At 40.6% G+C, this 27,668-nt stretch overlaps 1 protein-coding gene across 1 annotated transcript in view; it reads left to right on the forward strand.

The window, feature by feature from the left end:
- snd1 (staphylococcal nuclease and tudor domain containing 1) overlaps window positions 1–27,668 on the forward strand; it is a 154,583-nt gene that overhangs the window by 1,884 nt on the left and 125,031 nt on the right. The window contains exons 2-11 of the mRNA XM_023952284.1: window positions 2,156–2,305; window positions 2,697–2,817; window positions 3,407–3,488; window positions 7,689–7,849; window positions 9,225–9,316; window positions 9,957–10,115; window positions 10,213–10,319; window positions 11,367–11,457; window positions 16,523–16,627; window positions 27,183–27,284. Coding sequence (XP_023808052.1) covers window positions 2,156–2,305; window positions 2,697–2,817; window positions 3,407–3,488; window positions 7,689–7,849; window positions 9,225–9,316; window positions 9,957–10,115; window positions 10,213–10,319; window positions 11,367–11,457; window positions 16,523–16,627; window positions 27,183–27,284 — 1,170 coding nt within the window. The remainder of the gene's footprint in view (window positions 1–2,155; window positions 2,306–2,696; window positions 2,818–3,406; window positions 3,489–7,688; window positions 7,850–9,224; window positions 9,317–9,956; window positions 10,116–10,212; window positions 10,320–11,366; window positions 11,458–16,522; window positions 16,628–27,182; window positions 27,285–27,668) is intronic.

The raw sequence follows: 27,668 nt of genomic DNA on the forward strand, positions 1-27,668 counted from the left end.
TAGCAGAAATTTGAGCAACACTTTGCACTGTAAATCAAAATGAGTATCACTTTGAACTTTGCACAAGTCTGACTTTTGGGTTTTTACTCAATAGCACGCATGGACATCTTCGAATGCTTTGCAGAGCAGTGCTATCATTTGTTCTAAGTGTAACTGTGATAACTTTTCAAACCATAGTTTTTTCTTTTTTGTATTTACAGTCAAGTAATAAAGTTAGGGAGATTATGGAAGTCATGAATGAATGCGGAACAATTTTCTCCAGGTTATGCTCTGCCAGACAGTTTGATTTTGGAATTGTTTCCATTAACTCGAATCTTAACAACCCAACAACATTGAGTGCCTATAAAAGTCTAAATAATCATAAATAAATATGGAAAATATTTTAGCTTTTTGTGTAAACTTATCTGTTTTTGCATAAATAAGGAAATCCACTTCTTTTGAATAATAAAATTCTCACAGGTTAAAAATATAGGAATGTGATATTTGTTAGCAATTTTACAGTCCAATAATCCTTCCCTTTGATTTTAAAAAGGCAGATTTTAGATCAACATCAGTCTTGTGGTTTCTGAAGGACACTCATTTAGATTTCATTTATTTTATTTATTTGTTTTGTTTTTTTACAAATTATTTATAGATGATAAAAAAATCACACAGATTGATCAAACTCATTACAGAAATAATGAAATGTGTTGATTAAAAAAAAACTAGGGCAAACTTGATTCTTATTCGATTCATGAAATATAGTGATAATCTAAAATCAAGTAGAGCTTGATTAGGCCTGCACAATAAACCGCAAATTTATCGTTATCGCAGTGTCAAGCTGTGCAATATGCGTATCGCAAAAGACAGCGAAAATTGCAATAAATGGTTACCTTAAATGTGCTAAAACAATCCTATGGCAGCTTGAAGCATTTAACGAATCAAATAAATCCCTTTATGCAATTGACCAGTCGGATGGACCCCTTCACAATGTTGACCAACCAGATGGAGCCCTTTTATTTTAGATGTTTGCCTCCTGTGTTGACGAGGGTCATTTGGAGTATAATTTTTAAACTGTTGCAATGAAATTGGAAAGATGCTTTTGGTTTTGCTCTTTATTTATGTACCGCAAATTATATCGTTATCGCAATATTGATCACCAATATCGCATATCGCATGTTTTCCTCATATCGTGCAGCCCTAAGCTTGATTTATTGCTTGAAAAGGAGTAGGAAGAAGCAATCTTGTATAATTCCACCCCACTGAGTTATTTCACTTGATAGTTTGGCACAGTTATTATAATCCAGCTCTGATTATTTTTTTAGTGAATTTTTTCCTCCTCTATCAAAACCGATCCGATTGACTTTTGATTATCCTCAATTTCTTAATTTAGAAAAGTGAAAAACAGCTTTTGAATTCCTCTGATTTTTTTTCTAAATTTTCATGGATCACCCAGTTCTCACTAGTTCAGTCGTATTATTTATTCATTTATTGTGTTGCTTTTAAAGATTAAGATGGACTTTCCGTTATTAGTTTTATTTAAAAGATAAATGCAGTGTTACATTTTTTATTAACTTAAAATAGATACTTTTTATAAATGGGTCTCTGAAATAACATCACTTGTGCCATACTTTACGTCTGCGTGTATTTAGCGGTGAATACTGGTGACTTGATTAGGGATTTTATCTGGCCTGCATCTTAGGTCAACAGCAGCCATGGATGCTCCCTGCAGATCCACTGGAGAGTCTGCAGACAGTGTTTACTCAGATTTGTGTAAATGCCGTGGTTGTCAAACCCACGATGGGGTTGTCTTTTTTTTTTTTTTTTTTCTGAGTAGCATTTGTCTACTTTATCAAACAGCCTGACGACACATTGAGATTGAATGGCACCCTGTTACCATAACAACATGAATTTTGAAGATGTTTTCAGGTCTTTGAACGTTGTCCAAGCTTTATATTTTGTAGCTTTTCATATTGTGTGAAATAGTTTAGTGAATGCATCAGCAGCGTGTTATAGAAACTGGCTTTCATGTGTTGGCATGAACAGAAAGTGACGTTTTCTCACATGTCGTCTTCCTATTGCAGCGTCAGCAGTTTAAACGTGTTACTCTGATGACACAAACAAAACAGCCATTGGCTTTCGTTGTTTCAGTTTTGCATCTTCTTCGTCTCTCTAGGTCTTGTCAGGCTGTGCCATCATCGTTCGGGGTCAGCCTCGAGGTGGCCCGCCCCCAGAACGCCAGATCAACCTCAGTAACATTCGAGCCGGAGTGCTAGCACGCCGAGCAGCACAGGGCCAACCCGACATCAAGGACACCCCTGATGATGTAAGAAGGCCAAAGTCATTGATTTTGAGTTGGTTTGGTTATCTGTGCCTTGTTTTTTTTTTCTTCCCATGGTGCATTTCTCCTTTGGTGTTTCTAAAAAAAATATATATCTGTTCTTTACTGACCTTCCACTGTTGCTGTGGAGGAAAAAGTTAAACCTTTAGAGCAGATGGGCTCAAACGGGAACAAGTTGTTTTTCTAATTTTCTGTTTGTTCTAAAAACCACCCAAACAAAAATGTTTGCCTGTGATAAATAATAAAAGCATCTTCTTTGTTTTTTATGTATATATATTTTTTGTTGGTGTTGCTGAAGTACTTTTTCTTAAATATGTGTAAAAGGGAATCTGGGTTCTCTCTGAGTCTGTGAATGTGATTTGTTTCTGTTTTGCAGCCTTGGGCCTTCCAAGCCAGAGAGTTCCTGAGAAAAAAACTAATCGGGAAAGAGGTGTGCTTCAACGTGGAAATCAAGACCGCCTTAGGCCGCGAGTACGGCATGGTTTACCTGGGAAAAGGTGCTCTAAACTCAAGATATAAGACTGTTGAGCAACACTTAGCTTAATAACAGCAAAGCTTACGTGTCATGCCATAACACAGCATTGATTTGACTTTGCTGTACAAGCATTTACATTTGATTTTCTACAAAAATCAATTAAATACCGATTTATTTTGGAATTCTCATTCAAAACCAATTTAGTTTGGTTTTAATTGCTTTTTACCAAGTAGAAGTTTAATACAAAGTCGAGCTGACTTGCTTTAAAATAAACTTCTCCATTGACGAGTCAAAAAATTTTTTATAAAACACATAAACATCTGACTTTTAACACTTTCTTAATAATCTAGTTATAAGACAATAAAAAGCATTGGTATGTGTTTCAAACTTTTTCAGACATTCATTAGCATTCATAAATGCATTACTTATGCCTTTTAAGTGTTGATATGGTGCTGACAAAGACATTTGTTAGCATTTGTTTCATTGAACCAGATCTCACTCTTAGTGCATAAAACATCTGAATTTCATTCGTGCAGACTTCATTTTTTCACCCCAAATTGCTCCTGTTGTGTGTTTAAACAATGTTTTCCTGTCTTCCTGTCTCTCTGTAGACACAACAGGCGAGAACATTGCAGAGTCCTTGGTGAACGAAGGTCTTGCAACAGTCCGAAGGGAAGGAATCAGAGGGAACAAGTAAGAGTTTATCATCAACTGTACCTAAGATGCCTAAAAGAACATTTCAGATATCTGTGTCACTTATCAAAAAACTTTTTTAACCAAAACTGTAAAGAAATCCTTCCACTGAGACTCTGATTGCTCAGTTTGAATTGTTGGTGCTACGCTCACACCTGTGCCTGTGTTAGCGGCCCCTTCCAATGACGAGTCTATGTAGAAGCACATAAATGCACGCTTTGGATTTCCGTGTTTTTAAGACCGTTTTTGGGCTCTACGTACAAAACGCGCGGCCATTCAAACCAGTTGAACTTAAACCAATCAGGGAGTCAAAAATGGATTGCGCTCTTTTGAATTCAAGGAAGGGCTAAATATTTTCAAGATGACCGTAGAGGAGAAATCAACGATTGTGGTTTTTGTCCGGCAAGAATTATGACATCGTGTCTTTAGTTTATCAGAATAGAGCTGTTGAAGAAAAAGCCTGGAGCAACATTCGCAAAATTTACACATTTGGCATTTCGTCCCAAGCCTCTTCCAACTGAAAGTACATCCAGTAATATCGGGTAGCAACACTGCAGTGTGAACACTCTCTGCACGTTTAAGAACAAGAAGAATCAGCGCATTCTTGACCATGGATCGCATGCTTTATACGTAGCATTAGATTTGTTCAGCTGCTCTTCTGTTTTTGCAACCAAAAGTCTTTAGTTTACCTGTGTTTTAATCAGTCGGAGCCACATGACGGATCACTGTAGTATTCAGCAGTCGTAAGATTAAATGCAACATCGTGCATAAAAAAGTCAATTCAAATCGATATCTAGGATGACGTCACCGATTCTGTAAATTGAGTTTATGCGGTTGCAGATATCCCCAAAGCGCGGCTGTGGTGCAGTGGTAGGGCGGTCTACCTCTGATTGGAATATAGTGGGTTCAATTCTCGCCTTGCCTGCCCATGTGTCGAAGTGTCCTTGGGCAAGACACTGAACCCCACCTTGCCTCTGGAAGGTTGGCGCCAGTGTTTGCCAGCGGAGCCGCCACTAGTGTGTGAATGGGACTTTGACTGTAAAGCGCTTTGGGCCTTTGAAGAAGGTAGAAAAGCGCTATATAAGTATAGTATACGCCATTTACCATTCTTAATTCTCATGTTACGTTTAATGTTGGGAATGTGGGGTGGGGGGCACAGTTATTGTCCTGTGAGCTTTTAAGGAGCAGGAGTAAAGGATCGGGGAGATGTACTCAATTCTTCAAACGGCTGACTGTGGAGAATTGATATGGAGCAATAATTTCCCAGCTGGCGGCAGCATGGCCCTGCTGCGCCTCACACGTCCATCCAAACCCTATTGGAACACTCTCCCCCTTAAATACTCCCCCCCAGTCCCCATGCTATATGACAAAGCTCTGCATGCCCCCCCCCCCCCCCCCCCCCCCCCCCCCCCCCCCCCCCCCCCCCGTGGCTGCATTTGCACATAACAAACATTAGCAGCAATTTGACGCATGCTGTTACATTTGTATCTTCCAAAATGAACAGAGATGATGTGAACATTTTGCCTCTAATGACCCATTTCAAGCCTTCTGTGCAATGGCCCATAACAAGCACTAATGTAAACGGTGCTTTAAGTGTAAGCTGGCATCGTTTGGCCAAAGGGGAGGCCCATTACTCAGCCAGGACTCCAGGCCTTTGTTTTTCCCTCTGTGAACTTGCCTCCAATATCATTACTCCTCGTGACTTGCTACGTTGACCACACTAACTGTGATGTGATGATAATTATGGAGGTGATGATAATGATGATCGCTGCGGACAGCACAGTTAACCGTGTTGAGAAGTTGCCTGCTGCCTGCTAACGTGGGCAAAGCTGATGACCTGGGGCTTGTTCAGCAGAGCACAAAAGCATTGGGATATTTATGTTTCGTACATTTTTTTCTTTGTAATGCTTTGATTTTTAACCAGATCAAAATATGATAGAATAAAAGAAGACTTTTTAAGTTGTTTTTTTTCGCTTCTCACCTATTGTTTTAATCACTAACATGACTCTTGCGCTGTCAAATTATAATCCCTTTATATTGTGGATTGTGGAAATTTGTTTTTTTAAGATAAACCTGTTAATATGAGGTTTTACTGAATATGTCTATAACTTCCACTCAGTAGTGCAGAAATAACCCAACAGCAGCTCCACCCTTTTTTTTAACTTTAGCTACAGATCTTCAAGGAAATAACTTTTTTTTATTTTGTTTATTCTTGTTGTTCATTTGTGGTTGAACCCATTCAAGCACACCGGTATATGTGGCCTCCCGCTGCCTTTTGGAGCTTTAAAAAAACAGCAAGGAAATGCAGACGACAGTCACCTTAAAATAAAAAAAACAGCTCAGAGGCCTTGTCGTGAGGTCAAATCCACGACAGAGTCATTCCAAAGACTCTAAAAATGGGACACTTGGCATGAATGGGGATGGATTTAGAGGTGAAACCTCCAAATGGTTCCCTAGTGTCTGCAGCTCACCACCCCCACAGGGAATTGGCCAAATGCAGAGCAAATGTCACGCACCTGCCCAGGTGTGTGACAAATGGGACTTTAAAGGGGCTATATCATGAAAAATCAATTTTTTTAAGTGTATTGTAATGTTCATTCCTCACTATAAACGACCCCAAAGTGGTATTTTGATCCATTTACACATTTGAGTATTCCTTTAGAAACCAGCCCCTTCCAAATGCATGAAAAGGAGCGGATTCTCACATTGTGATGTAGATTCATGAGGAATAGCCCCGCCCCCAGGCTAACAGACACACTCACTTTCTTCACAGAGCTAGCGGCTAAAACGCGTTTATTTTCTAGGGACAATATGCACAGCCAACTTTGCAAAAGTTTGTTTTCATGGACGAAACGCAGACGCGCTGCCAAGATTGAGTCTTATTACAGGAAAATAACCTGTGAAAATAACTTGGATGTCATAATAAAATCGTTCTTAAGTGTGCAAAAGGTAATATATTATCAAATGTATGGATCTAGATTACTCTGAAAGTCTTAAGAAAAGCACGATATAGGCCCTTTTATGTATATATGAGGGATGGCAGCTTTTTGGTGCCTTGGTCATTTTTAATATTGTAATCTGTCAACATCTGTAGATTTAAGTAGTCTTTTTAAAAATAAAAGGGCCGTTTGCTACTATCTGTATCAACATAAGATCATTAATCTATTTGTACTTTTTCCCGTTCAGCGATTATATTCTCAGGTCGTCTTTGAAGATTTCGGGCACCTTAAAAGCAATTGTCGTCTTATAGGAAGTTTGGCGAGTCGTGCAAAGTAAGCATAAAAACTTTCACAGACTATAGAGAGAGTCTGGGGAGGCATCTGTCCAGGAGTGCGATAAGGAGCACCCAGCTGGAATAAAGGCAATGCCAGTAGATGCCATTTTCAACTGGAGCCTCCTTTGTGATGTTGGAAAAGTGAAAATACTTTTTTGTTCTCACCCCCCCCTTTTCTTTTTAGAAGTCCCTTCCTTCAAACTCCCATAGCCATTGATCCTGCCTCAGAAGAACTGAGGCCTGTGTCTATTTAAAGTTCTGAATAATTAATGTTGTACAAAGGATCTGGGAAAGCATTGCACTGCACAGTTTGGTGGGGTTTCAGTTTGAAAGAAGCTGTCAGATGCTGTTGGACTTTTACATCTGATGTTCCGGTACACTTTTGAGCACTTCTGGTTAGCAGCTGATTTTTAGGGTTTTTATTATTATTTTTTTTTAATTCTACCCACTTTTTGTTCTTTATTTACTGGAAAAAAAATGTCATCTTTTCACTCTAGTTTTCTTTATGGATTTATTATTCCAGAGTGATGATTGTGTGGATTTTTAGATTTCTTGTTTAGCATTGGCACATTTTTCCATCTTTGGTTAGTTTAAACAAACATTTTCTGTCTGCATTTGCTGACGACATTTAGTTCTTTTCAAAGCGGAAAGTTTGTTTTTTATGTTTGTATCGCATCAAATGGGATAAACCAAACTGCCTCTGGAGTATCTGTTTCAAGATGTGACTATTCACACTTCCTTTACAGAACAGATGGCTTGATAAAGTGAACAGAACATTAGGCCTTACTCATTAGAAGTACTTTTTATTTTTCGACTAGATCCCAAATCCACAGAGACGTTGAAATGAACAAATTCTGGAGTCTTAAACTATGTTGAGTATACTACCCGAGTAAAATGGATCTGTTTGTTTTCTGTTCTGTGTCCAGCCCTGAGCAGGCCAGACTCTGTGAGCTGGAGGACCAAGCGAAGGCTTCCAAGAAAGGCATGTGGAGCGAGGGAGGAGGCACGCACACCATCCGGGACCTCAAGTACACCATCGAGAATCCCCGCAATTTTGTCGACTCCTTGCATCAGAAGCCCATCAATGGTAATGTGTCTGGGGCGCTTGTTGCATAATTTTTTTTTTCTGAAAACCTTGTTTTGGAGGCTGAGTCCGACCTACTTTGTGTCGGAGGATTTTGATTGGTCACTTTTCACCAACGCCTCCACACCTCAGTCTCTCCTCCCTGACCTGCTTTAGCTGCAACGTGCCTCTCATTTGATATGCAGGTCACTCAGTCATTTCACAACCCTTTAATTCAATAAGGAATAATAACGGGTTCTTTTTTTTAATTCATTCATTCGCATGGCTTTATTAAAATTGATTGCATTCATTTGTTGTTGTGTACAATAGAAGAGTCACATTAGATTTCAATGCCCACAATGGATTGGTCAGATTCGCCGCTGGATTTAAGGAGCTTTTATTATAAGTCTAATGCCTCAAAAAGGGAACATTGGACAGAAAAAGGACTTTACCTGGAAAAAAAAGAGTACATTCCCATCTTTTATGGATAAAATAAAATGCAGGTGTTATGGTAGTCTAGAAATGTCTAAAGCTCAACATGGGCAAAATGAGGCCAGTTGTATTGAGGTCTACATATTTACTTCATGCAGGCTTTGCTATAGAAACAGTTAGCTATTCTTATTGACAATATCAAACCCTATATTTCACTTTTAGTTTATTGATTTATTTTATAAAAATCAAAACTGTATTTTGACTTGATATTAGGAATGGTGGCTCTATGATCACATTTGCCATCTCACTTAACAGCATCCCAATAGTAAGCAAGTACAGGTAATGTGCAGTTCTGAATATACATTTCTTAAAATATTTGGATTTTTGTATAGTACACCCCTTTTGATTTTAGACTGCACGGAAAACCAATATTTTTAAAGACCAACTCCAATTAAAATTGTGTTATGTTCTTGTGGCATTTTATTCTGAGGACATTCATTAAGAAAATGTATTTGTGGCGTAGAAACGCTGGGCAGGCCAAAAGCTCTGTGCTCCGCTCCATTCTCCATTTCCAAGATCACTGGTAAAATCAATCTAAAGATGATCTGAGTGGGGCTTTATGGCTGGTTTAGATTTTAAGGGAGTTGCAGGGATTTTTACACAAACTTTACTTCCAAAAGACCAGGAGAAATTCATTGGAAAGCTTAAAATCTTTTAAATTTCTCCTATTACTTTTACTTACATAAAATGATTACGTCTTACTAGCCTTTTGCTTTCAGGATGTTATTCTTTCCTGTCACAATTCCTTTAAACATAGATTCCTGTTTTGGAATGATAGCCCTTCTAATGAAAAGGCCGTCTTTCCAAAAAGCTGTTTCTTTTGAGAGTATAAACATTTAGGCTCCAAATAGTTTGCTGTTTTTGCACAAAATGCATTTCCTCACACGCTTGTGTTTCCTCCCCTCAGCCATCATAGAGCACGTTCGTGACGGCAGCGTTGTCCGTGCCTTGCTGCTTCCTGACTACTATCTGGTCACTGTCATGCTGTCTGGTATCAAGGTAACCACCAGTCTTCTTTTAATGTTCAAGAACTTGTTAAGCAGCTCTATTATTTGGTTTGTGGCCACAGAAACGGAGGAAAACGCGAACATCCATTGGCCACTGTCGGCTCTCTCCACACCCCTGTTCTTTTTTTTAATTTATTAATGGTTTTTCTGGCAGTAATGGATTTTAATGCATCCCAGTTTTGTCTTAAGACTTTTAAAGGATAGCGGCTATTTTTATTCACTTCCTTCAGGCTGGCTGTTCTGGCATTGTCATATCGGCGCTACTAAATTTCCCCATCAATCGCTTTCACCCAGCTCAGCTTTGCCAATGAGCCACTCAAGATAACTAATCCAGCTCGTCTCCCACCGGAAGATGTTGCATCCATTTCAAGGTGTTCTCTGTCTGTGCTCGCTGGGACTGCTGTGCTCACGTCCGCCTGGTGCTTTGCTGCACTCAAAAAGAAATTACACATTACAGGTGCAGGAAAGGGATACCATATTAAAGTGATTATCTGACAGAAGGAACTCCTTTGCAGAGTGAGGAGCATAAATTAAAACAAATCATTTAGCGCAGGTGCAATAGGTCAGAAGGGCGTCTTCGAGGGGTGCGACTTCAAACACAATCTGATTCCCTTTTCTGTCTCTGCTCATAGTGTCCGACGTTCAAGAGGGAAGCAGATGGGACGGAATCACCAGAGCCGTTTGCAGCAGAAGCCAAATTCTTCACCGAATCGCGGCTCCTGCAGCGGGATGTGCAGATCATTCTGGAGAGCTGCCCCAACCAGATCATCCTGGGCACCATCCTCCACCCGGTAATGCGCAGAATCAGGACCATGTGGTTACCCCATGTACAAAACTCTGTCTTGTTTGTTCACTGGTCTGCTTCCACCTTTGTTGCTTTCATCTTAGAATGGAAACATTACAGAGCTCCTGTTGAAGGAAGGCTTTGCCCGCTGTGTGGACTGGTCCATGGCTGTTTACACCCAGGGTGCTGAGAAACTCAGAGCAGCTGAGCGGTATGCACTTTGCACATCAAGAGCTTTATCAGAATTCAGAGAAACTTTTCCACAAGGGAAAAAAAACATCACATTTTTTCTTCCTGTTGATTGTAGTCCTTTTAATACCACGCCCCACAGCCACTACGAACTATTTCCGCAGATGAAAATTGGTCATAAGTGAAAATGCAGGGAAAAAGTGAGAAAAGTTGTCTTTATGTGAAATTTTCACAGATTTATCGCAAATGAAATGCGTTAAAACCGGAGAAGTACAAACAAACCACGTAATGAACACGTAAATCGACATAGAACATGAACTGCACGTAATTATTGCCCTGTTTATATGCTATTCATTAGTAAATCGTGAGTCTGTTGCCTAATTTGAACGTGATATGCAATATCAAAGTTATACACTGGTGCTACATGCACTAGAAGTCTGTTAGACATACGTGAAACGGTCGTGGAAAGCCACAAATTTGCATATGCATCTAGCAAAAATGAGCACAATTGCATATACGATTTATGCAATAATTCCGTATAAACTATGTAAAATACGCATAAACGGCGTAATTCTCAACCAGCCAAAAATTTTGAACAGCTCCAAACTGAATTCACATTGAGACCTGTCAGCTGAAACCCTCGACAGACATCTGTGCACATCGGTGAATGACGAACGCAAGAAACCCTTATGAATTACGTAAAGCACTCATGTATCACGAAAGGTTCATATGTGGAAATGCGCAAAATTCACAGCTGTGTGATGTGACCTCAAGGAAACTGATAAATGTATGATGGCTCCATTAACCTTTTGGACGACAAGATAATTAACTTGGTGTAAATGTGGCATGTGTCGGGCTGCTAACAACCTGCTGCTGAATGTTCAGAACAGCACATTATCTGTACTTGCTTACAATTAGGGTGCTGTTAAGCGAGACAGCACTTTTAAGTAATAGTCACTCAGGCTTTAGGTTTTTGTGTGCGACTGTAATTAGTTTTTCAGCTGTCTTGACATTGTTTTAAATGAAGCTCTCCATGTTCTCACTGGAATTGATCTTTTTCTTTGGACAGGTCTGCTAAAGAGCGCAAGATTCGCATCTGGAAGGACTATGTGGCGCCCACGGCCAACTTGGACCAGAAAGACCGGCAGTTTGTTGCCAAGGTGTGAGATTTATTTAAAAGAAAACTTCTCTGACAAATTGGTTTACATAACCTGTGTTGTAAATGTTTTTGCCTGCTTTGTTTACTTTTTTTTAAACTAATGATTGAGAAAATTAGATACAAGCTGTTTACTCCTACTTAAAAACCTCTGTGAAAGGTGAAACAGACGTTTTTCCCACCTGCCTTCCACAATGACATTTCCAATTCCTTTCAGCACGACAACAAACTCGACGTTTCCTAATGGTTGCCTTTTTCTTGTGCAATATTTTTGCATTTCTTCCGAAATAAAACCAACAAAATAACCCCCTCCTCCAACAAATGGACAGTTTATACCTAATGACACGTGTGAATCGTTTCCAGGCAAACCTGGGCCGTCTGTACAAAATCACCAACAAAAGACAAGAATAAGACTTGCTTTAGAGATTATTGGACTGGTCCTTGGGAGAAAAGGAAGTAGCTTTGATATTGAATACAGCAGGATGTAGCCCCTCTTAAAGTCAGCACATATTCGTTCCAACCAAGATTGACTGCTTGATGCATTTTGGTAATGCAGCTTACCCTCACTGCCAAGATAAGATGATGTACTAAAACTTGTCACTTCAGTGCCGTAAAGCAAAGGCAGCTTTTAAACGTCATGTGGAAATCTGGTCCTTTTTTTTTTTTTTTTTAGATTTTAAATCAACTGAGATCAGGAGTCAATGGCTCAGAAGCATCTAAATACATAAAATGAAAGACTCTCCTCATCTGTTTGTGCCTTCTAAAAGGGTTAAATCCTTGAAAAAGTCGCGGGTAGCTGAGGGTTGCATAAAAAGGTGTTGCTTTGGCAATCTGCTTACAGGATGAAATTGATGAACTGCATAAAAAAGCACCAAAAGAAACGGTATGTGTTTCCCTGAGTCAGAGGGAAGAGGCTAGAGAAAGGATAAAACATTTATATTCAGTGTGAGCCACTCTTAGATCTTTGACACCAACCCCTCCTGACACCCCCATTGAGAAAGGGTTGGTTGTGGGCAATGTGGGGATATTTTTGTGGAGAGCTCAGGTGTTTGTATTAAAAAGAGGCACTATTAATCAGTGTAAGGCTGTAGAGGAAAGGAAACACGCAGGTGAAATTGGACACAGAGGTGTAAGATGAGAAAGTCATCAGTCCCCCTTGTAGTTGTACTCAATTTTCTTGATTTAAAAATATTATTACATGTGTTTATCTCAAAGTTTAAATCCTTCATCTCTATGGCTTCATTTTAGATTGATAGATAGAAAATGTCTTTCTCTTTCTGTTGGAACTGCTACTTCTACATGAGTCACATTGTTAAGGGATTTGGCCATCTGCAAGTAATGGGACTATGTTCCTTTGGCAAGTGTTGGCTTGTTTTTTTTTATCACTTAAAAATGGTTTTTCCAACATGTGGTCTTGTGAGGCAACAAAATAGTCTTTGGGTTGAAGCGCCCCAATCTCTGAAGCTACGGCCACACCGTGGATGTGACACGAGTACAGCTCATGGTGGTCGCGCTCGACAGGCAGTTTACTAGCACATGTCTGCCACCTACAGTAGGAAGAGGCTACATGGGAAATGTCAAAGCGGTGCAAACTTCGTGAATTTTTCTCAAAGCTTTTCTTTCGCAGCTCCATTCCGATATATGACTGATTTGGTGTCATATGATTCCGGGCGGACACAAACCGCCACTATTCATTTCTCTTCCATGATGATTTTTCAAATGGTTGGCACTTCCGTCAATGAAAAAGGATGCCATCCATACGTCCAAATCAGAGTCCCTGATTGGTCAAAGTTCAACTTGATTCAACTTTGACCGTTCAGTGGCTGCGAGTTTTGTGAGCTGGAGGACCAGGATTTGCGAATGAGAGTTTTGAATATAGGAAACTTGATTTGCACATTTACAGATTTTTAATTGTAAGTGGTTGCTTGAGGGTTTAATTTTGAGTTAAAAAGACTACCAGCTGCCTGGTAAAATGGCATAGTGACCCCGCTGCCCACTGATCTGTGTGTAATACACATTTTCTTCTGGATTCACTCATGTGGCTTTAGCACACAAGCTATACCGCAGTCTTAGAAGGAAGCATCGATCCGTCACTTCAATCATCATCATCGTCTTCATCATCTGTATCCCTGTGCACTCTTTGTCCACTCCACTTCTCCCTTCTCATTACCTCAGTAAGAAATAAATGGTGATGCACTGCAGGTCCAATTCCCACAAGTAAATCCACCTGACATGTCTTCCTTCTTGACTGTCAGAACTCCCCTTCCGTCTCCACGAGACCTAAAGAAGCAGATATAGGCCACCTCCCTGTAGACAGCTTCCCCCTCCCAACCAGGTAACCATTGACTTGCAAAAGGAAAAATAAAAAGGTTACTTGGCATAAATTCAGTTCTGGCTTTGACTCTAATATTTCTCGATTTTTATGGTTTCATAGGATCAACTAAAATGTTTAAGAAAGAGGCCCGTTTGTGAAAAAAAACCTGATACGAGGGGACTTTTAAATAAGTAACACGGACTGGGCTCAAGGTCGACCAGCTTTATGGAGAACAGAAAAGCCACTTTTGGGGGGAGGATAATGAGAGGGTAAATTAGTTTGTGCTCTACTTAAAATCTTTGAACTGGAACGCCAATTAGTCGAAGGTCTTAAAATTATAAGTGAACCCTCCAGAAGCATTTTTAGTTCCCAGCCTTTCACCAGCACGCCCAGAGCCTACACTGCAGCTTGTCACGCCCTGAAAACCCTTCAAATCAGGTGTAAATCTATGTAATTTGGATCCAAGACTCATGCTGACCTGCAGTAACAAGGATGCTTCCATTAAAGGTCCAGCTTTCAGTGGAGGCGCTCTGACATGAGGTGGGTTGTAACTAAGCCTGTGCTTGGATCAGTGGTTAAAACCAATTTCACATTTTAGTTTTGCCAACTAAAATGTTCCCTGAAGGTGGACAAGTTCATCCTCTTGTCACAACAAACTGGCCTAAGCTAATGCAGATGTCATGTAACCCACTGGCAGAGGGTGGCAGCAGATCCCCACTTCTTTATTATCAGATTGGCTCAGTGAGTCATGCTGCCAGCCCTATTTGTCTTTTTTTTTGCCGGCTAGCTCGACCTGTCACTGCAGCTCCTTCTCCTAAGAATGTTTTGCTCTATTCTCTATCTTCTCGTCTGTCTGTGTTCCTGTGATATTTGCTGTGAGATTACGCTGCATCTTCCTGGCTCGCGCCATCTTTCTGCTCCCCGTCTTGGTGCATGTTGATTTGTCCTCCTGCGCGTCTGTCCTCTCGCCTCCACCAACTGATAATTAGCCAGTAAATGCTGAGCCTTTTTTTATCTTTTTTTTTTTTTTTTCCTGCCGCTGCGGCTACATTCTCTCTTGCACTTTATTTACTTGGGCAGGCCCCCAAATGACCTTGTTAGAGTGTGAAGTCGTGTGGGATGGCGAGCTTGTGTGCGTGTCTCTGTGTGATTGCATGCTCCCCCTGGCACTTAATCACTACACCTCAGCCCTTCTCCGTATCTCTCCCTCTCAACTCAGTGATTAGTGTATGATGTATTTTAGTTGCCGTCGTGGGCCGCCTGTTTAGCTCGTGGGTTGGTCTAATTTCTGGTCTCTGGTAGGAAAGGCAAAGACGCTCTTGATTTGCACCCAGACTACATCAGCGATCTCCCCCCTCCCGTCATCTATGAGCTCATCCACCTTTATCTGTGCTTTACATTCAAGTTTAGTTTTAAACATTTGTTTTCTATAAATCCCAACGTGGGCAGGACAGACGTGCTGTAACATGTGTGCAGCTTAGATATGAGCCCAGGTTAGGGGTGAGTGTGTCAGTCTCCTGCAAGTGCCCTGCTCAAAGGCTCTCAGTCTGAATTAGAGATCAACTGATGTGGTTTTATCAGGGCTGATACTGATTATTAGTAGGCAAGAGGCAGATAACCAATATCTGGAGTCCATATTAATTTGAATGAAAAGTAAACAGATTACTATCAAAAGGTAGATTTTTTTTTTTCCTTCTCTCAGTACGGGGAGGACAACGTTCATTTTTTAAAGGAGAAGTATGACATTTGCCTTAAAGCGTTATAGGACAGCTGTAGTTTCTTGTAGTGTAACATGCGGACGACAAAGATGTTTATTACATTTCCAGGTGAGTTTTCTGTTTATGTACCATCGACACACCCGTACACCCCCCAGAGCTTTTCCACACGAGAAAACTTGACTTTCCATCATGTTCGAGGACCCTGCAAACAGATTTTTGATTGGCTCTTCTTCCTATGCGTTTTGTTTGCATAACCATTCTGATGGCGCCATGGGTGGGACTATGCAGGAGGCAGAGGCGTGGCTGCATCCAAACCAAAACAACCAGTTCAAATTGGATTAAAAAAAGGCAGATGCATTTATAAGTAAAAAAAAAAATATCGGCGCCTATAATCAACCTGGCTGATCACCCACAGTCTGAATGGCTTTTACCACACAGTCACGAATTGAAAAACCCCTAAAAAAAGCTTCTTTTTGCTTAAAAAAATATTGCCTTTTCTCCATTTTTGCATGATTTGCTATAAATGTCAGGAAAACACGATCCTGTTGGCTCGTATTCTTTTCTGTAGCCCTCTGTCAACAAGATGTTACTTTTTTCATAATCTTATACAGACTTTGTCTCCCCCCCCATATCCTTAAGATGGCTGAACATCCTCGCCCCGTCCTCCGAGCCTTGCTGGCCTGCTGGGATGGTTTAGTTCCCCTTGCTTAGTCACTAACGCGCCTTTCCTCACCTCGCTCTCAATGCCTTCCTTTCATGACAGCATACAATCTTCACTGTCAGCCTTTTTCTACCTTTGAATAGATCTTTTCCTCTTCATTTAGCCTTTCCCCGCTCCTCCACTGCCCGTTTTCCTTCCGGTCTATCTGCTCACTTGCGCAGCAAAATGTTAGTTTTGCTCCAACACCTCCATACTCGGCAGGAAGCCGACGTTCATGCGAGAAGTCCTAAAGCTTCGAGCCCTAAGCTGATTTTTAATGAATATGGTTCTTTTTCTTCCTCTTTTGTTTTAACCACTCGTTATCTTCTCCTTGCAGGTGATGCAAGTGGTCAACGCTGACGCCATGGTCGTCAAACTCAACTCTGGAGAGTATAAAACCATCCACCTGTCCAGCATTCGACCCCCCAGGAATGAAGGAGAGGTACATAAATTTGTTTTTCTGTCGGCGTGCTTGTATGGCTGGAAAACTAACTTGATAATCTTGTTTGTTCTCAGTTAATTAGAAGCTCCCTAGTAACATCTGGCATACAGGCTTTCTGTCATTTTGATGCGGTTAATGTAATAAAAGACAAACCGTTTGTTTGGGGGCGTCTGTTTTTCCTCTGCGCCTGGGCGTTCTGCCTCTTTTTTTTTTTCTTTTTCCTTTCCTTTTTGACATGACTGATTATTTCTGACCACTTGGTGGCACCCCTGCCGTTGGGGCTCGTGTGAGCAACTCGCACACACCCAGTGGCTGCAGCATTGCAGAGAGTGAGGGAAATCATTTTTTTTTTCCCCTCTTCCCCTTCCTTCCACACTCCCCATCTTTCCTTGCTGACTGGAAAAACACACGTATACATTTTTATGCACCCCTACTTTGTGACACCAGGGGGCTGGATGTTTATTGACATAATGGTAAAAATGGGAGTGACACAGATGTCTTTTTATTTCTCTAGCTCCGCGTTCCTCAGGTCTTGTCATCAGAAAGTCGAGTAGTAATGAACCCACTGCTGTCACGAGAAAATCCTACTTTGTTCCTCCTGGGGGTTTTATTTAAAAGCTTTTTTTAAATGTTCTTTTATGAAGAGATTTTGTTTCATTAGTTTTAATTCTCTGAAATGGATGGTTTTTGCAATGTTTCCAAGCAATCAAAATCAACACATCAACAAAATGCTCCCCTCATTACCGCCTTTTGTCTCTACATGCTGCTAACAGAATTGTGGTTAACATTTCCTCATTTAGTGTCTCATTCCTTTGTTTCTTCCAAAGCAGCCTGTTCTCTTAACTGGCTCACAGTTGTTGTTTTTTTTAAACTTCTCCCACTTTAGTGTCTCTTTTCTCTGCTTTTATTATTTTCCATGTTTTTCTTTCCTCAGAGCTGCCTTTTTATTGTGTCAGTCAGTCTGCCTTTGCTTGCGCCAGATGCTTCAGCAGTGTGCGTTTTGTGCTTCATTACACCGTCGTATGTTACAGCGAGCCGCGGAGAGGGAACCCAGATGTGAGGGCTCGTGTGGATTGGAATGGTGTGGCATTGGCACTGTTTGTGTTTTCCTATTATTGCATCTCATGCATTATTAATTGCGTTGTCTTGAGTTGCAAATACCGTGTTTACCAAAATCACCTTATTAAGGTACTGGCTCTGTGAGTTAGAAGGGTTTAAATGGGTTGGCTTGGATAAAAATTTGACTAACCCTTTAATGATGATCTCTTAAACTAGCCAGATGATCGGAGCTTAATAGATGGTGTGTTACCTCAAAGATTTGGCACTTCCGCTCAGATTATATACGATTGCGTTGTCAGAGTTGATCTGTTTGGGGACTGCGGCAGTGTAATCTCCTTTTAGAGCTGCTGTAGCACATAATATGCTGCTGCTTTAAGAGTTTTTACAGACTGTTCCTGGTGCTGCTGGTGCTTGTCAGCTAGTTATTTCTGTATGTGAGCTAAAGAGCTGCTTGCCTGTCTGTAATGCTGTTGGCTCAGCTTTGAGTGTTGTCGCTATGGCAGCAATGCAGAGTTAGAACGGTTTTGCAGATGAGAGCTTAAACTTCAGCATAAGTCAGAGGAATTTCTGTTTACTGAACCGAATCTGTATTTTGCTGTTCTTTTGTTCAAGCCGTAGGTCTTATATCCGGTCTTATTTTTACAGCCTTGACTGCTGAATTTGGCAAGTGAGCTGTTACTTGATGGAAGCAGAGGACCTTGATTTCATGCCCTGTCTGCACACCTTTACAGATGTAGATATAGCCCCTTCTTTAGTCACGGAAGCCATTTTGGGCAATTTTCTTTTCATTACTAGCTTGATAAACAAAAATGCTTGTAAGTCTCCTTCAAATTACATGTGACAGCATGGATATAAAGGTGACACTGAGCAGTCGCAGCTAAAAGTGTGATTTGAAAAAAAGTCTGGTACTTCAGGGGGCAGATCTCATACCTTAAGGTCAAAACAATGAGAACCCATTGCCCAAACGGGCCGCCTTCACGGTTCTGTCGCCACCGAGCCGGCTGCTTGCTTAAAGTGCAGCAGACAGACAGACACAAAGTCATTGTCACGGCTTGAAGCACAGCTCCACACATGCATAAGCAGTCATGCTTGGTTAGGCGGCATTAGCTTTTGTCAGGAAACATCTTGGAAATTGGCGTCAGACCGTGAACTAACGGGGATTGTAGTGAAATCTGACGCACACTGTGGAGATCCATAAGATGTGTTCACATTAGTATTTTGCTTCGACTATTAAACTCAACATTTAGCACTCAGAATTGTCCATTGAACATCCTCTGGGTGTCTGTAAGGACTTTTCTTTTGGCAGCTTTTAACTGTCTGTCTGTTTGCATGAGCTTTGTTAGCCTGTGTATTCTGCGTCAAGTCCATGTATGTTTGTCTGGCAGGGCGCGCACCGTTTGGTAGTACAGAGGCCAGATGTGATGTACTGGTGCACTGATCAACTGTGACAGGTCCTGCCAAGCCCCTCTCCTCTCTCTGTCTCCTCTACTTCGTTTTAGTCTCCTAACACTGCCTCTCTCCCCCCTCCTCTCTCATGACTACTCTAATTGTGCTCATTCTGACAGATTACTGGACCAGTGGTGTGTACCTGCAGAAGTCATGGGACACGAATGTCGTCACTTGCTCCCATGTTTTACTCCACTTTTTTTTCTCATTTTTGATCTTCTTTTCAGCTTGAAGGGCGAAGTCAGCTTTTTCCTGTGTCTCATCTTCTCTTTTCAGCTTTCAGTCTTTTTTTTTCTTTTTATCAATTTTCTCACTTGTGCAGAGTCTGATGTAAACCCAAGTGGGGAGAGACCTCCATGCCTCTGACTCACAGTTACTCCCACTCAGAAACACTTGTGTTTGGATGCGTTTTTGTGTGGACATGCTTCAACAGACAGTTGTTGGTGTGGCTCTCTTTGTGTATGGAAAAGTGCAGGCATGGTCAAAGCAGGGTTAAGGACAGAACCAAACTACAGATTTTTATATAAGCTACTTCACTGGCTGAGGTTTAAGTTCCTTCACATCTTTCAACACTTGTTTAAGGCCTCCCCACTTCACCCCTGTTATCTGGTGTCTCTGGAGAGGTTTGTTTAATCATGTCTACTGCCAGAGACATCTATCCCACCTAATGGTTTTTATGCTCATAATTGATGTTTAATAGCAAAAGCTTGTCTAAGTTGGAATTTTCTGCTCAAGTTTAAAAGTCTGACTCAAATGACAAATCCCAACATTTATGACTGATTTAGTAGTAGAGGGTTTTCTTTAGTCTTTTAGTATTTTTGAGCATTTAAGAACTTTTTTCCCCCCCAAAGACAAAAAGACATTTATTATTTCAATACAAAGATTGTTGTCTGGACAGAACACCATCTACACCTTCATCCAATCAATATATTTTGACTTATATTATTTGCTTTGCAGTTTGTTTGCGCAAAAAATGAATTGGCTAATTCATGTCAATGATTTAAGATTATTTCCAAAGGCACATGTTTAAAGACTTTTTCCAAACTCTCAGTTTTAGATGTGTTCAAAAATGTACACCAGTTCCATTTAAAAACGTGTCTGATCAGAATAAACACAATGTAGGATGTTGGTTTTCACTAGAGTAACAATGTTACTTAATGATTACTGATATATTTAGGTTGACAGACTTGAATGTTTTTTTCCCCCCATTCATTTGTGACTCATAACTTAAATACCCAGTCCAATCATCTGTTGATCTATGTATAAGTATTCCTAGTGGCCTTGTAATTAGGATTATGCCATTTTTAGTCCAAATCAACAAACCTGTCATCGTTTAGGACAGGGGTGGGCAAATATTTTGACTTCCGGGCTACATTGGTTCTAAAATTGGATAGAAGGGCCGGACCAGGAGCAGATGCGTGGAGTGAGAAAGAAATAACATGGAATCTGGATGAAAACATTTAGATTGAAAATTACGTTTTAAAACAGAACATTTTAGAGTTTTTAGGTTAAAACTTTTCTCATTTTAGAGCCAATTGCACCAATGGCTTGATGAACCTCATGTAAAACTTAGAGAAACGCTGTATTCATGCAGGGCCACAAGAACTCTTTTTCTTTAAACTTCTTTTATTGTAAAGCCCTATAATAAAGTTTCATTATTTCATGATCCTTTTAATAAAATAAATAACACTTTTTATGAAATAAAAATGAACTTTTCTGTGATTTTCAAAGGCAAAAAGTCTGATATACTGATATCTATCTGATATATTAAAAAAAATAAAAATAAATAGTGGATCCTCTCCCGTCCCGCTAAGGCTTAGACTAGAGTGCTGCAGCTCCTCAAACGTCTCACAGTTTGCTGTGAGTTTGCGCTAAAACTGAGCAGCTCTGTCCTGAACGTCTGTTTCTCATCCAGTAATAATGGAAAAAAAGCAAATTTCTGTCTTCTGCTGCAGCTACGCATACATCTGAGTTCCCTCGTTTATTGCAGGAGGTACGTTCTAAAAATAACCGTGATCGGTGAAATCCACGGATTCTGATTACAGACGTTTATGGCAGTAAAACTCCTCACTGCTTAAATCCACTTTTCTCAGGCAGACGTGAACATTTTGACCCTTTTCTCTTGTTTAAATTCTCAAACCTTCATAGAAATTAGGTCCAGGATCTTAGAATGAAAACAAAGATCTGGGGCCTCATTTATAAACGTTGCGTACGCACAAAAGAAGGCGTACGCCACTCTCTACTCAATAGTTGAGATTTATAAAAAGCAAACTTGACGGGAAAATGTGCGGTCCTTCACGCAAGCTCTGACCCAGGCGTACGCACAAAAACGGGTGAAAGGAGAAACGGCGACGCCGTCGGCAGATGGAAGAAACACGTGAAAGTGAAAATGACAATACTGCCTCTCATAAATAACATGAAGACTTCACAAAGCAAGTCTTACAATTAACAGCCTACACGAACACCCGTTGGACCGATCAGCAGTGAAACAAACAAAAAAAAAATCAAACGAAAATTACAACAGAAATTCAAATGAACACATATTTGCAAAAAGAAAAGTGAAATATTTTCTGCAATATTGGCATGTTGTGCAATTCATCCTCATAAATAATATATTTAACAGAACGAAATAATGTACAAAACTGATATTCCCGTCAATGTGTCCGTCTGGCGGAGCAGATATAGGTGCAATCAGACAGACAGATGGATAGATAGAGAGAGATGCATTAATTGTCCACTAGGGAAAGTTGTTTTCATAGTAAAACATTTCTTCATAAACTACAGAATTATGGTATTCATGCATATGCCTTTAGTTTGTTTTATTTTTGATGAAACAATGTATGGCGTATGTCTCGACCATTCAGAAAGCAACAAGAAATTACATTTGCGCTGAACAATTTCCCATTTCCACGTCGATTATTCCCGACATCTGTAGCTTGTCAGATGTAATTAAATGGAGGGAAATAAAATGCCCCATCACAATGCGTAATGACGCACAATGGCTGATCTTGCGCTCTTAGAAGATGTGGCAAATGGAAGAATTTGGAGTGAACGCATCTTTAGACAGCAAGGAGACTTGTTGGCAAACGAGGACGAGTGGCTTATGAGCCGGTTCCGACTTCCTCTGCGGGCTTTTGGGGGTGTGTCACCCGGTGCATCTGGCTCGTCGGTGTCCCCCTGCGCCTCAGTCACCACTCCACTTAAAAGGGATTCCCCAATTATTGCCGCCAGTCTCTCATCAGGAGGGGTCAGCTCCGGTGTCCCCCCCCCACACCCGTGGCAGACACGGGTGGGTGTGTGTGTGTGGAGGTGGGGGTGGGGGGGTCAGCGCTAGACGTTTTTTTGCCTCGACTTTGATGTTCGACCTTTTCTTTTTTATTTCGGCCACGGTCCGAGGATGTGAGGCTGCAGCATTTTCGGCGTCTGCCGCCGTCTGCCACTCATGTGCCTTTTTGGCATTAGTAATGCCCACACTGTGCCCTCCAAACAACAGTATTCTCCTCTTTTCCACCTCGCCAACGATAACTTCTACTTCACATTGAGTGAAGTTACGTTTTTTTGATTTTCTCTCCGTGTTTGGCATGGTTTCGCAATCAATGAATATTCATTTGTGGGCGTTTCATGGACTATTTATGGGCAACTATAGGCGTGTCACGAGGCCGCAAAAGCTGCGCAGCATTTAGAATTGGTTGTGATTTATTAAGAGAAAGATGCGTAGGATGTGCGTGCGCACGGTTTTATAACTCCGAATATTTCTGTGCGTACGCACGTCCTATGTTTCATCCGTACGCCACTTCTGACGCAAATCCTACGCAAAGTTTTATAAATGAGGCCCCTGATCGATCATAGATTTCTGTAGATCTGAATAGCTCCACGTTTCTGTACAGGAGACACGGCACAGAGGAGATTGATTGACGGGGTCTCCAGCCAATCAGGACACAGAACAGGGTGTGCTGTTTAAAAAAGCAGCATAATTGCTCTAAAAGAACGAGTTAAACCAGGAAAGATGAACTGCGACTTAAAAAGGGAAGACTGTCTTCTGCTCCATTTAACAGATTTTAGAGGCTTTCAGGTTGGAGCACAGACTGCAGAAGGGGGGAATAAAATGTCACGTTCTTGATCGTGTGGCCAGATAAAAAAAAAAAAAAAAAAACATGGGTCTCTGATATTGTTCAGTGGGCCAGACCAAACATGGAGGTGGGGCCAGATCCAGTCCGTGGGCTGTAGTTTGCCCATCCCTGCTCTAAGACGTATTTTCTATGATTTTTATTTTTTAATTTATTGGAGTTTTCTTTTTCTCATGATGGAGGATATAAAACAATTAGGCTCAAAATTGCTTTTCGGAGTATTCCTTTATTCAAATTGTGAATCAAGAGCAGACGGTCGGTGGGCCACAAGCTCCCTGTTCTGCTCCATTCTTATGCATCCACTTGCAGACAAACGGATCCATGTACGTCTTTGTTTTTCCTCGTCCGAGCTGGCGTCTGGCTCAAAAACAAAAATTGGATATAGCTCTATTGCTCGCCATTTGTGTTACACCAGCAAAGTTAGATTGGGGTTGTGAGGTGATGAACGCTAGCAGGAGAGCATGTAGACAGATGGATGATGGGAAACGGGGAAGTTCCGCCCACAACTCATTGGTAAATTTCTAATGAACTACTGCTGCTCTGCAGAAACTATGTCCTAGACAATGACAAAGTTTTTTGTATTTGGACTAAAAATGGCATTATCCTTATAAAAGACCACTGGAAATGCTTTTGTAGTAGATCAAAATATGATTGGAGAGGGCCTTTAATACCACAGATGTCGCCAGCATCACCTAAATAACAAACTTTATTTGAACTCTTTGACACATTGCTAACATAAAGTGGTTGTTGATTGTGTAAGCACTTCACTACTGTAAAGTGTTGCATATCAGTGCAAGGCCGCTTTTATCCACTTCAGAATCTACTGGAGTTGCGTTAATGCTTGAAGAGTAGTGGAAAGAATCTGATTTAATGGGAATCTGTTTATAATGAATCAAATATCAGTTCAGTGCTGCCTGATGGTAGTGCAGAGTCACTTCTGCTCTGCTTCCTGCCATACGTTTTTTTATTGAGTACAGGCAACATTAAAGTTGATGCTGTGGTGAATACACGCCTCCTTTCTTCATCTTGATGGCGCCCTCCTCCTCCTCTCTGGCTCAATCCTCTAAAGGCATCTACAGTTTATGCTTGCACGTTTGAGCCGTGCTGTTCAGCATTACTGTAGTAAATGTTGACTGTCGAAGACTCCCACTTTACTGTTTTATCAAAAACTAATGTCCTCTGTCTGGGACACGGCGTTTTTCTCCCAAAAGAAAGGTTACACACTTAAACAACACTCTGTCAGCTAAATGCAAAACTAAGGCCTACTACTGTACGCTCCCCCAGGATCCTAGCCAAACATCAGAAACTGACAGCTTCCTGACTCATGATTTCACTCTTGATGTTCCAAAAGTTGAAAATGCTTCAAGCGGTAGCATCCACACATTTGCAGCCCAAAGCCTGCAGCTGTGCGACACTGAACAACCCAGTGTGCACCATGCCTCTACAATAGTCAAAGATGATTCTTGAGGTTTAACTGTTAATTTGGAATGAAGGGAGTTCACCCCAAATAGAACAAAACTCCCCCGGAGGATAGAAGGTGCAAACTGTTGTTGTTTAGTTGTGGTTGAGACATCAGAAACCAGAAAGTCTCTCCTCTATATGTAACAGAAGTGGAGCTGCACAAGAACATGAAGGATGTAAAGGGATTGTCTGGCTGCAGTAACACAATGTTGCAGAGAATGTTAGTTTATCGGGAGAGCACATGTAAAAATCAGTAGTTAAATGAAATGGGTTTAATCAAATTCTTTTTTTTTTTTTTTTTTTTTTTTTTTTATACAATAATCAAGGTGAAACAGTCTTATTGATCAAAGGAAAGTACCTTGTTTAACAATTTGCAGATTCTTAGAGTTGCAGCAACTGATGATGACCTGGTCGATTTACAATAAAAACTCTCATTTTTGCCACATTTTAAACAGGTTCTGGTTTGTCCACACCATTAAACATGTTAGTTTTTGTTCTCTTACACATATCACCCATCATATCAGGCATGTATTTTTTAACTATTAAAAAAAGCTAATTTCATATATTTTTTTCCAATCTAATGTTGGTAGGTAGATATTACTTTTAATTAAAATAACAAAAACACTTTTGTCTCTTCCTAAAATAATAGAGCAAAATCTGTATTTTACAAGCAAGTTTTGGTCTCCCCATGCCAGTCCCCAGTCAGGGTTGTGTCAGGAAGGCCATCCAGTGTAAAAATCTCTGCCAAATAACCATCCTTGACTGCAGAAGCTTACATTTTTATAATTTCACTTTATATTCCATCATGGCTATCTAGATAATGGATTTGTAAGGCTGTTTACATTCCCACCACTATCTGAAAAGTAGGTATAGTCAAACATTTGCAAATGGACCATAGAAATACAATCCTCAGAGAATCAAAGCCTACATGCTAGACAACAATCGACGTAATTTTGGAGAACCCTCTCCATTTGATTTATTTTTCATTATTATTATTATTATTATTTTCTCAGTAAATATGGGGTGACAATGGTTGCAGCATCAACTTTTCTGATGCCGGAACAAATGTCTTCAAAATGAGATGCTGCTTTTCTGTTTTTATGACTCAGGGAGGAAATGATAGTTGTCATGGATGCTACAACAAGTTTCATGCGACAGCCTTATATGTTGTGTGTTCACATATGGAGATCTGAAACTGCAAAATGACTTAGATAATGATTGGTATGTCCTGGAAGGTATTGACTTTCTTTGTGAGAAATGGGTTAATCCAATACTTCACTAGATTATCCTGTCATGTCATGTAGAAGTTCTTAGCATTCACAAAATTGGATGGTTATTGGATATTGGCTGTCCATTTTAATGGGTTCAGTGTAAGAAAAGAATGAGGTTTTGATTGTAGTTTGAAGCCTTACATTATCCTAATTCCCAACAAGGTCAAAGGAAAGTTCTTTGTCTGTTGGGACGCAAAATTCCAAGGACAAAGTTTTGTCATTGAAATGAGGCCGTCTGCAATCTCAGTGAAGCCTGTCTCCTGCAAAATTTGTCAAGAAGACCTTAATTGAGCCATAAACTCCTACACATGCTGACACATCCATTTCTCCCCCTGTGTGTTCTCTTCACATCCATTCGCCCAGCTGTGTGGCACACCTGGCATCTCTGAACAACTGGGGAGTCATTAAAAATGAATGAAAAGCATTGAAGAGGGAAGGAAATGAGGATTTATTCCAAGCCCGTGTGCTCATTTCGAAGACTCCTGTTTGTACGATAGATAATGATGGTGTTCATTGAAGAGGGCAGCAAGGGTGTTGAGCACTTTGGTATTGTCATTTATAGCAGTTTTCCTCTCGACACCTGTAGTTAAATTTCTGACGGTGTCCTCGTCATTAGACGTACTGTTTTCACGCACGTGTCACTCGCGTGTATTTATTTGTTCATTCTGGAAGCAACGCTAAACCTCAGCCTTCTTTGAAAATGCAAATAAGTTCTATTTGTGGCCTTCCCCCTGTTAGACAGCGGGAGACGGTGTGTGCTGCTGAGCGTGTACCTGCGCAGCACAGACTGCCATTTTTCCATTGTGTCTGTTTAACACAGGTGTCTTTGCCTCTGCGTGTACTTGGTAAGTGTTAATTTTAATATTTTCGGAGAAATATGTCAGCTACAGGGGAGCGCTGTGCTTGAAGGTGTTTGTGTGCACATCAGAGTGTGTGGATGTTTGTCAGACCAAAATATTTCTCAGAACTCCATGGCAAGTCTTTCCCTTGGGACTGAGATGCAAGACAAACCTAAATGTGTACTTTTTTTTTCAGATTTGAATGTGACTGTTGTCTTTTTTTATTTTTAATTAAGGATATTGACTTCTTCAGCAGATTAATTTAGCAGTAAAACTTTGAATTCCTAATGTGAATAACTTTAACATTTTTTTTATCCCCCCCCATTCCTCCTTCCTCTTCAATTGTATTCAGGAGAAAAACAAGGACAAAGACAAGCGATTCCGGCCGCTCTATGACATCCCATACATGTTTGAGGCCCGCGAATTCCTCAGAAAGAAGCTCATCGGTAAAAAGGTAAGAATCATTGACCAACTTTGAAAACTCTCAAATTCTTGTTTTTGTATAGTTTGATTTGTTTTTTTTTCTTCCTCCAATCACCTCTCTCAAAGGAAATTAATGGTCTTGGCCCCCAATAAGGCTATATAAATGCTCCCTAAACCTCTAGCTGCCTTCACAGAAAGCCAAATGTGTTTTTGAGCTGGATAAGTCCTTCCCTCTGTCTCTGAATGAATACCAAGTACCCCTGGTATGCCCAGGGGCTCGGTGCTGGCCTGGACGCACCCTTTAAACAAGCAGTGTTGATTTCCTCCTCTTGTGTCTATTGATCTACTGTGTCTGAACACCTGAGGGGGGGTTGTTCTCCTATTAACTTGCCTCTGACCCAGCAGAGCCTTCCAC

The sequence above is a fragment of the Oryzias latipes genome, chromosome 23, assembly GCF_002234675.1.
Source record: "Oryzias latipes chromosome 23, ASM223467v1".
Taxonomy (NCBI): domain Eukaryota; kingdom Metazoa; phylum Chordata; class Actinopteri; order Beloniformes; family Adrianichthyidae; genus Oryzias; species Oryzias latipes.